Source organism: Hyalella azteca, unplaced genomic scaffold (genome assembly GCF_000764305.2).
Source record: "Hyalella azteca isolate HAZT.00-mixed unplaced genomic scaffold, Hazt_2.0.2 contig15086, whole genome shotgun sequence".
Taxonomy (NCBI): domain Eukaryota; kingdom Metazoa; phylum Arthropoda; class Malacostraca; order Amphipoda; family Hyalellidae; genus Hyalella; species Hyalella azteca.
The window spans coordinates 50,284-61,103 of NW_025944951.1; the positions used below are offsets into that span (position 1 = coordinate 50,284).

Genomic DNA, 10,820 nt, shown 5'->3' on the forward strand with positions numbered 1-10,820 from the left:
TGAAATTCAGTCGTTTATTCACTTTATTTATAAAGGAAAAACCGAGAACAACAGAAGTAAATTTTCTAATAATTGGACGATGCAATTGATTCAAACTATTTTCTCTGAACAAGCGCGAGTTTACTGCAATTTGTTGTGCTTGCTTCATTAATGCCGGTAGACTTTTTATAATTTCGGTATTCCAGTTATAACGAATTATTCATTAATGAACAAAGATGTTTACGTAAGAATTTTATATATGTTTAATTCCTGCATAATCATGAATTCTATAACATAATATATCATAATCATGTAATTCATCAGTTTGTTCAATTATTATTATCTACGGTATGTAAGATTTAATATTTTATAAATATAACTCGTCTTTTGAGTAAGCAGGTATTTATTTTTTCCTATATTTCTATCATTAGAACACTTCCTACTTAGTCTACAACTTATTAATTAATTAAGTAATAAGACGTTTTAAATTTATGGCAAAACACAACATTTTAACTTAATCTGGGAAGGCCAATATCGGTGAAACTTTATTGCGAACACAGCGTGGTGAACATGTTGAATATGTTGGGGCACATGAACATGTTGCGTGATGCGTGGTGAATATGCTGGGGCACGTGAACATGTTGCGTTATGCGTGGTGAATATGTTGGGGCACATGAACATGTTGCATAATGTGGGGTGAATATGCTGAGGCACGTGAACATGTTGCGTGATGTGTGGTGAAAATGTTGGGGCTCATGAACATGTTGCGTGATGTATAGTAAAAATGTGACCACTCATATCCTGTGGACGATATTACGGTGATCGTGGCAAGTTGAATCGTAGTGTAGAACCATGTTACTCGCCCAACTTGTTAAACATGAGCTTGTTGACATGTTACTCGCCCAACATGTTAAACATGAGCTTGTTGAAGCTGGAACTCTGCGCGATACGTCGACGCCCGCCAATCGAATTCGTCTGGAAATTGAGATATAAAGAACATATTAGACGCCGGTAGATTATCGTGATGTATTTGGAGAGATGCATTGTAATACAGATGATCTAATAACGCTAATTCATCACAAATGAATCTTGATTATTCAGTAGGATATACATTTCAAGATCTCACTTCGTAGAGTGGGAAATGCTCATCCCTGGGTGAACGTCCACGGCTGTTGGGGGGCGCAGGTTCTGCGAGGGCAGCGGCAGCTACGGGGGTTAGCGCCCCCTGTGGGGGTGGAGTTCCTGATCCACTCTGGGGAGCCGACATCCTGCTCCCCATTTGGGGTCCTGGGGATAGCATGGAGCTGCCTCCCACTGGGGATCCTCCTTTGAACCCCGGTCGTATTGGTTTAGCCCCCGAAGTTGGGGCTCTTGGGGCTGAGTACACCTCCGAGTAGATGGGGTCGTGGGGGTTCATGTCGGGGGTTTGGAGCTCCTCAAGCGTAGGTGGGTTCTCAGTCTCGCGTAGGAGTAACCACGTGGGGGATTGTGTGGGGTTGTAGTCGTGGTTGGGGGTTAGGATTACGGCAGCGGGGGGACCACTCGAGCCCCGCGAGCTGGGGGTGCACAAGTTACAAGAAAGCGGTTAGGAGGGGAGGCAGTTCAGGGGTCAGCGGTGCTTGTTATTGCAGTGCACCGGATTATTCTTCGTTTAAATTGTTAAAATAAAGCGCGTGGCATTGCAGATGTAGAGTTACACTCAAAATTGAAGCAAAATTACGACTCAAGATGCCGTTAAAAATAAATCAAAATTGCATGGGCTGTTGGGATAACACGTGTCAGTTGGAAATATAAGACTGAGTCACTGCAAACTAGGTGAGAAGCGTGCTGGGAGCAAGAGGCAATAAACGAAAGATGGAGTAGATAAGCACTTATTGCTATTAAAAGGTTTGCTTGTTAAATATGTACAGCCACCGTGGCGAGATAAAAACCCGAAAAGATTCTTCTGAGAGAAAATAACTCGACAGAGAATGCCTTGCAAACAACAACGAAGAATTGCCAACAACGGCAAGGATAATAACAAGTATCTACAACTTCTAGTCCAAATATTTGATGAAATAAACGAGTCCTTGTTTCTGTGTCTCGTTCTTAGGCGCGTTCAAACTTCGAAGCCGGGCAGTGAGGATTAATTCGTAAAAAGATGATGATGTTGGGGGGAGAATGAGCGTGTGATGGATTTTTTTATTGATTAAAGATGGGAAAATAGGGATTGTTGGTGAAAAATGAAAGCTGGGGATGAAATAAGTTGTGATGGATAAGTAAATTTTAGGGAATTCAGTTTGAACGAAGGCGCATAAAGTTGAAGTTGGACATAAGTTCCGGTTAAAACTGTATTTAAATTCCGTAAAATGATGAAACTGATCACTTGGTGATGCAAAAACTATGAATAGAAGAGATAATCAGCAAAAAATAACTTGAAGATACAAAGCGAATATGAAGGATGAGGGCGATGAAGGTTAGATGGAGTAGACTTTAGACTCGGTTGGCCCGTGCTCGGTGATGAGCTGGCAGTTCTCTTGTTCGTGGATCGCCTGCCAGGTGGCGCTCTGCTCAGGATCGTACTTCTTGGATAGGCCGAAAAATGGCAGGTTCTTAGGGGGCTTGTTGACACTGCATGGGGACGGCGGGGGAGAGAGGCGATGCAGGGGAGAGGGGGTTATGTCAAGGGGATAGAGAGATGTGATACGGGAACAAGTGGTGTGGCCCAATGATGGTAGTGGGAGAGCGATGTTACCATTTGGTCCAACAGTGACAGCAGAATAAAATACAATGGTTTAGTTCACATAAAATATAACGGTTTAATAAAAACATATACAAAAGTATAAATAAGGCGATATGTTAATCGAACGATCAATGGAAGATTACAGAGTTAAGTGTTTCAGTCGCGATGTTAACAGCAAGCGTTAGCGCTAGCAGCGGAGGTGTTGTTCGTTGTTGAATTGTGTTGAGAAGTTTGAAGTCAGTCACGGTGCCAAGGGATGATTGTGACGTGAGACGTTGCCGTAAGGCGGTTGACGTAAGTCACGTTGCCATATCGACGCAAGTGCTGATTGTGACGAGAGTTGTTGCCGAGGATCGACGTACAGTTAAAAATTTCGTTGAGCCCATGTGGTTCAAAAATTTTGCCATGGCCCGAAAGGTTGACGTGATCATGTGGAGTTGACATACGGAATATTAACGAAGCCACAATTTGGAGAATTTTCAGCGATGTTTTCAGAAAAAATCACATTCGATGAGGAGGAAAGAAGAAAGCCATTCATCAGCAAATAGGTTTCTATGGTTTAACATTGCCGATTTATCTAATTAGCTAGCTAATAGGAAAACGGAGGTAAGTGGTTAACTATACTACTTTGAGCGAGGTAAGCTATTAATGCCGAAAAGTTCGACCTTTGCCCAATAATACCCTAATATACATACAAATACATATGTAATTAGACGAGCCTGCTGTTCATAAACTATAAACTGCGAGGCCGTTTGTGTATTTTAGATGGAAATTAATTGTTATATTATGACATCTATTGGGTAAAAGACATCTATGTATCTGCACCTGTAGTTTCAGTTTGAACTTTGTTGGAGTGAATAATTTGTTATATCCATGAGTTGACCACCGAGTCAGGTCACTGATTACATCATCGTTGTAGCTGAAACTATCTTCCATTGCATATATCTACATTTACTTCTATAGATGACATATGAATGGTTTGCGCTTATAATTGTGCACTATTAAGGTAGAAATAAACCAATGAAAAATATTCCACATAATAGCATTTAAGTACAAACGTAGAGAAAGGAAGAAAAAATTTCAGAGTAGATCAATATGGTTGAGTTAACTTTTCATGACTTGCCTGGTCACAAGAGGTTGTTGCCGGCCGACGCTGGGTGATCTGAAGTAACATCAACCAAAAGTTTGACAAGTAACTCACTCTAAAATAATGAAACCATAAAAAATTTGCGCATAAGCTTTAAAATGCACATATTGAACATAAACGAGAACAAAATTCCAATCTACTTCTAAAATCGTAATATTAAAATTTTTACGAAGTTTGATTGGGTAAGACCTAGAAGACTACATAGAAAACGCACAGAAAACGTGTAATAGAGAAAATTGTTCAAGTATTAACCACCTTAATTATGCAGTGAACAATTTAGCACGTTCATACGTAACCAATTGCAATCGTTTTGTCAACATTAACTAAGGGCCATTTAAATAAATATAATTTCGTGCTTATAAATCCATATAAATAGATGTAATTTCATCATATAATAATAACAACGAAGCATAACCAATTAATATTATTGCTAAATGCCGATTGATTTCGCCAATTGTTTAATTTGGTAGGACAAGTAATGCGTGCGTTCCCATTAGTGTTCAAACTCATGCTTGTAGTGTTAGTATTGCGTTGCAGGAACTTACTACCAAAAACAAACTGGAAGAGTGTTAAATTCAGATGTTAAATATTCGTTGGTTTTAAAATAGCTACTTTCCTATAACTACTTTAATTTTTAGAGTTTATCACACAAATTGGATGATGTTTAATCAGCTAGTAGTTAATAATTTAATATTTTGTTTAGTGGCAATGTTTTGAAACTACTGAAGCGTGAAAGCTTCATTACCGTTTCTGAACCAGTCAGAGGCGTAATTTAAAGTTTAATGCGGAATGATCACTAGTGGCTTGAAGTTAGTCGACCTGACGAAATAAGAGTTCCTTGCTTGGTGTATATTGACCATTCATGTTGCATGAACAAAACAGTTGTCAACATGAGGTCTCGCGATTTAAATTATTGTAAATTTCAAGACATCGACGGAAGACACAAGAGAGAATGCGGTTTACCACAGCTGAGAGGGAATGAAATATATAATCTCGGACTTTAATGAAAAACGTTTTCCAGTTTTTCACCATATTTTTTGCTGAATTGCACTTAGTATTGTGATATTTGTGCCAAACTTCACGAGTACTACTAGTGAAAACTGAACCACGCAGGCTTGTAACGCTATAGTAGTTTGTAGTAGTAAGTAATTTTTAGTGAAGAAGCTGAATTATGCAAAATTGAAAAAACATGTTGAATTAATCTGTTAAATTAATACCAAAGCTGAAATTATTGGTAAAAATATAGTTTATGTTGCGCTAACAGGAAATAATTACAAAAAAATTAGCAACATTTATTAACACAAAAATTGCTGAAACAGCGCCCATGAATTTAAACAAAATCGGGAAACTCTCTAAATTGACTTTGAAATGGAGATTTTTGGTGGTCACTCTTTTTCTTTCATTGCATTGTCATAGGTCCTGAAAATTTTTCTACTTTTTCATGGATTGTTTTTTTCTACTTCATGGACGTTTTTTTCTACTTCAAATTGTCAAGGATTGTTTTGTAGAATCTGTAATTATACTGATAAGAACAAAAGTAGTTTTAAACGAATACGAAAATGAAAAATACTACAATTTCAATTGATATATTGAACAGCGTTACGTTAGAAGAAAGATGATTGACGAAGAACCAGTGAACAACAACCGAAACATCAGGCACTCATTCGCGAGGTCCTGGCGTGGGCTTACGTGGTCTGAAACAGTCGTACTTAATATTTAATATTAATTAACAATTCACAACTAAAACTGTAACACAACAACATCTACCACACGAGGCATGCAAAGTGACTAGTTGGTACGCAAGCGGGTTACTATTGACATTTGTTATTTGAATACTTGAGTACATTTTTCTCTGAAAGTTCTGGTTATTTATACTCACGCAGAGCAGTCGACGCAGTGTTGTTTATGAATGATTTGATCTGTGAGGCTGGTGAGAATTTCTGGTGTACAGCTTTTAAGTCTATTAGAAAATGAACGGTGAAAAAATTAAAGTTTGTTATGGGTGTGCGTATTTACTCACGGCGTTATCATGCCCGGCTTCTTGTTGAGGTAGCCGCCGCTCTGGTTGGCGTAAAGGCCAGCGGCTGAATTATACTTGGCAGCGGCAAGGGGAAGAGGAGACCGGAGGGGAAGAGGAGACCGGAGGGGAAGAGGAGACCGGAGGGGAAGAGGAGACCGGAGGGGAAGAGGAGACCGGAGGGGGAGAGGAGACCAGAGGGGGAGAGGAGACCGAAGGGGAAGAGGAGACCGGAAGGGAAGAGGAGACCGGAGGGGAAGAGGAGACCGAAGGGGAAGAAAAGACCGGAGGGGAAGAGGTGACCGGAAGGGAAGAGGGGACCGTATGGGAAGGGGGGTTATGGAGGAAACATGGTCACAGAAAGAAGCATGGGGACCGGGGGGGGCACGTATGGCAAGAGAGAATGGACCGGGTGAGGGGGGTTATAAGGAGTGATGATTGGGCAGGGTTCACGAGGAGCAAGATGGACGGCGGACGAGAGTTGGGATGACAGGACGTGACGGAGACCACGACGAATGGACGAAATAAAGGCGTCCCGCCACAGTGAAGGCGACGGGAGGTGCCGGTGAAGGTGGCGGGGTGGGGCGGGAGAGAAACAGAAACACATCAGGACGATAGTTTAGCTGCAAACGAAATATTAAATTCCACTGCATAAGAATTTAATCCTTCCAGTAGGTTGCGATTGGATTAATTCATTCATTCTTATATCATCCGTAAGCAAGGACTGATCAAAATATTTTCAACACTCCCATATTTACATCTTTGCCATGGAAAAGGAAGTGAATGTGACCTGTTGGTTCCGAACCAACCAAGTATTCGTAGTTTGCAATATCCTACGATGATTTGTTACATGACCATAAAATTATTAAAAATTAATCTGAACTGAAATTGTACAAAAAATGAAGGGAAAACACAAGTAATATAATTTCTAAGAGAAAGAGCCCACTTGAAACAAATGTATATGCCTTGAAACCATGTAAGACATATGACTGGAAGAATCATGTCAATAGTCCAGTCACCCGGCACTGGCCCACCGAGTCAGTGGCAGCTTCTAGCCGCGGTTTACTGTTCATTTTGCAGATCTCAAAGTTCGTGCAAGATCAAATATTTTTTTTCGAACAAATTATGCGCAACCAAATTGTTCTCAAGTGATGACGTTCTTGAGCTTGCAATTATAAGGCGCAGTGGGGAGCGTTATGGCACAGTAGGCAGCGTTATGGTGCAGTAGGCAGCGTTATGGCGCAGTACATGGCGCAGTTCTGAGACATCTTGGCATTGCTGAAGCTTAGGCTATTTTTAGGAAGCTGCATTCTACTCCACCCAGCCGGGGGGCGGGGTAGGGGGCGGGGGTTTCCCCCCATTACCCCCAGTCTTGGCAGGGGGCCGCTATTGTCACGTGACAATAATATATATATATTTTATTAGACTTTCAGATCCACGCATATATTAACTGCAGGCTGAGTGATATATTTTAAATGGAGGCTGAGTGAGAAGGACGCTCGTCCGCTGCATGCCACGTAGTTTACGCTGCGAAATACTCTGCACTTCCTTGCTTCTCTTCCTTAACTATCACCTCAGTCTTATTATTTCCTTCCTCCATCGCATGCCTTCGTAGTTTCTTACTACTCCATTGCCCTCCCTCTTCTCATCTCCCTCCTCCATCGCCTTCCCTCTTCTCATCTCCCTCCTCCATCGCCTTCCCTCTTCTCATCTCCCTCCTCCTTCGCCCTCCCTCCTCCATCACCCTCCCTCTCCTCATCTTCCTCTCCCATTGCCCACTTTCTTATCTTCTTACTCCTCCTCCCTCTTCTCATCATGGGAGAAAGTAACCCCTCTTCCCCCCAAAGGGGGTCGTTGGACCCCAGCTCTGTTTTGACAAGCAAGTGACACAAGCGACGGTCTTATTATTAGGAGAGCCGGCGTGCCAAGACCCGTGGCCCGTCCCGCCGCGCTGCATTCAAAGCAACATTCATCGTTGAATAATTCGCCTGTTGACGAGTTCATCGTCGCGTCGGGTCATTGGGACGATGAACCTCCCAACCTCCGTCGGCTGACGATGAATCCATCCCTCAGCTGACATCGAACTTTTCTTTAGCTGAAGTGTAGCTGAAGTGTTCTGATGTTGCTGACGTTGAATTTTCGAGCTGGCGCTGAATTGTTTATGAATAAAACCTTCCCCTTCCTGACGTTGAACCCTCCAGCTGACGCTGAATTGTCTTTGAATAAAATCTTCCACTTCCTGACGTTGTACCCTCTATAGCTGACGCTGAATTGTCTTTGAATGAAACCTTCCCCTTCCTGATGTTGAACCCTCCAGCTGACGTTGAATTGTCTTTGAATAAAACCTTCTTCTTCCTGGCGTTGAACCCTCTAGCTGACGCTGAATTGTCTGTGAATAAAACCTTCTTCTTCCTGGCGTTAAACCCTCCAGCTGACGCTGAATTGTCTATGAATAAGACCATCCCATTTCTGACGTGAAAACAGTAAAGGAGACTCTGGACCGATGACAGGATACGCGGGCAAATAAAGGACACTAGCTGCCCACCTGAATATAAGTAAAAAAATTAGCGTGCATTTATTGAGAAGGTTAGGGATGTGCGTTCCAAACGACGTAGAGTGCGTAAGACGTGATTGTTTCGAGACCGTGAGACCGAGTTTGTTCGCATCGAACTTTGCCGAGGAAAATACCTTGAGGGGAGGAATTTGATGTCATTTCGTGGAAGATGTGCGCGCGGTTGCTACGTATAAAAGTAGCTCAATTTCGGTTTACCGCGGTTCATCAGAAGCCACGGTAAGGCGTCACGGTTCAAAGTCTGCGGACATCGTGACGGTGTTGGCGTGAGGCCGGCGGCTTCATTCGTTTGCGAACAGTAACGTCCAGAGAAACTGCGACTTATCGATCCCACTAAGTTTCCCGCAAGACCCTCTACAATCTACAAGCGACGACCACGATTTTGCTATATATCCGCTGGCCCAACAATAACATAACGGCCGTGTCGGCCGTTCCTGCAAGATCATCTACAATCTACAAGCGACGACCACGATTTTGCTATATTTCCGTATGGCTAACAATAACATAACTGCCATGCTGGCTTTAATCCAATTGCCGGACAACTCGGATGGCAACCAAACGTGAAGCGATTACACAACCGGCAACCCATTAAAGTAACGTCGAAGGTACGGTTGGGCACAGCAGCAGCAGTACGGCCACGGACTAGCAGTAACGTCACTTAAGTGGAAACCATCACGGCCATTTGTAAGTACGACCGTTGACAATTCTGCTGCCATGAGGAAATTGGAACAGACGGCCGTCATTACGGCTGAGGACTTTCGTAATCGACACGGCCCCGGCATTGCAACGGTACTACTCTACGCGACCCTATTACGAATCAGCTATACCCGGTACAGTAGGGAAGTTCGAACACCGATTAGCGACATTTGATTTCGAAGCGTTTCTTTAAATTCTTTGAAAAAAAGTTCAGACTGAATTTCAAGTTCTGAATTTATATATAAATTTTTGTAACCGGGATTATGTTCGAATTGATGTGCCTTGATTTTCGCCAGTTTAACATTAATCGTTCAAAGTGTTTCATATTGACCCTCATGTACTCTATTTGCCTTGAAAAATTCTTAGCAGAAACTTTCTTTATGGACCGTCTCGAGCCAGATATGCTAACATTAACTACAATTTTTAATGCAGTAAGTGTTCCGAGCGAGCCTTTCATTGTTAACGCTCTTTCTGGCAGATAACGAAGTTTCGGATAAGGAGATACACGAGAGGTTCTTTCCTTTGCTTTTAACTTGTAAACTGAAACGGCAAAGACAAACTTATTACACAAAAGTACAATATTATACATCTAATAATGCCAAATTTTCCTTGTGATAGAATTAGGGGTCGTAACAACAGAATAGCAGATATTCCAGCTATGAAGATCACGACTTACATGGTTCCGAATGTGAACAACGGCGCATGACATACTAACTTGAGTTACAAGGCTGGGGCCATACTTTCAAACTTCGCTAAGTGAACGTAAGTACTCACGCTCTATTTTCATGTCCATGATTAGTGAATTTTGCTGGAAAGGCCTCCAATAATTGGCTGATGAAATTACGATCTCTTAACTTTTTTTGAAAGTATAGGCCCCGACAGGCTGATATATTGACAACGGACGAATTTGAAATCAGAAGACTAATCGCAATTGCGCGTTCTAGTTCTCTTTATGGCGGTGACAGTAAATCGGGTGTATGTGAGCCGCCACAGTAGGTGTGAGAAGGAATTTTGAAATACAATAAAATATAAATGATTATAATAAACAAAAACCGACTTCGTACTTCATGCTTGCATGACAAACACGCTCAGCTGGCACACGTGTTTGATACCGATGAGATACGTGCTCAACGGAGACACTAAAGTTGGCAAATGCGTTTGACTGGTTTTACGTGTGTCGGACAAGTGTCACGTGTGTCGGACAAGTGTCACGTGTGTCGGACAAGTGCTACGTGTGTTGGACAAGTGCTACGTGTGTTGGACAAGTGTCGCGTGTGTCGGACAAGTGTCACGTGTGTCGGACAAGTGTCTCACGTGCGTCGGACAAGTGTCACGTGTGTCGGACAAGTGTAACGTGTGTCGGACAAGTGCCACGTGTGTTGGAAAAGTGTCATGTGTGTCGGACAAGTGTCACGTGTGTCGGACAAGTGTCACGTGTGTCGGACAAGTGTCACGTGTGTCGGACAAGTGTCCAAGTGTCACGAACGTATCGTCATATAATCGCTCTGTTCCGGGTCGCAATTACGCCTCAATGGCGATCAGTTTCACGTCCCCAATTAAAAATCGTGTCCGGGTCAGAGTTGGCCAATATTTCGTTTGACTGATAACAATAATTAGGTAATAAAGGTGGATGAAGGGCGAATGATGGGCGGGTGATGGATGAATGCTGATCAGATGTTGGCCAGTT

General features: G+C 42.4%; 1 protein-coding gene across 1 annotated transcript; it reads right to left on the minus strand.

Moving 5' to 3' along the window:
* Positions 1-548: 548 nt before the first annotated feature.
* On the minus strand, positions 549-5,953 carry LOC108680668 (splicing factor, proline- and glutamine-rich-like). The gene is made up of 4 exons (XM_047884282.1): positions 5,869-5,953; positions 3,825-3,863; positions 1,106-1,535; positions 549-954 (listed from the first exon to the last, which is right to left on the minus strand). Exons 1-4 carry the CDS (start codon positions 5,877-5,879, stop codon positions 874-876), a joined length of 561 nt encoding a protein of 186 aa, XP_047740238.1. The 5' UTR covers positions 5,880-5,953; the 3' UTR covers positions 549-873.
* Positions 5,954-10,820: the final 4,867 nt, after the last annotated feature.

What these genes read in the sequence shown, in the direction of transcription:
- LOC108680668 (XM_047884282.1), bottom strand. An exon ending in CAACAACCTCTTGTGACCAG is followed by an intron (nt 1,536 to 3,824) that starts GCAAGTCATGAA and finishes GTGCACCCCCAG; the next exon opens with CTCGCGGGGCTCGAGTGGTC. An exon ending in AGCATTTCCCACTCTACGAA is followed by an intron (nt 955 to 1,105) that starts GTGAGATCTTGA and finishes CTCAATTTCCAG; the next exon opens with ACGAATTCGATTGGCGGGCG.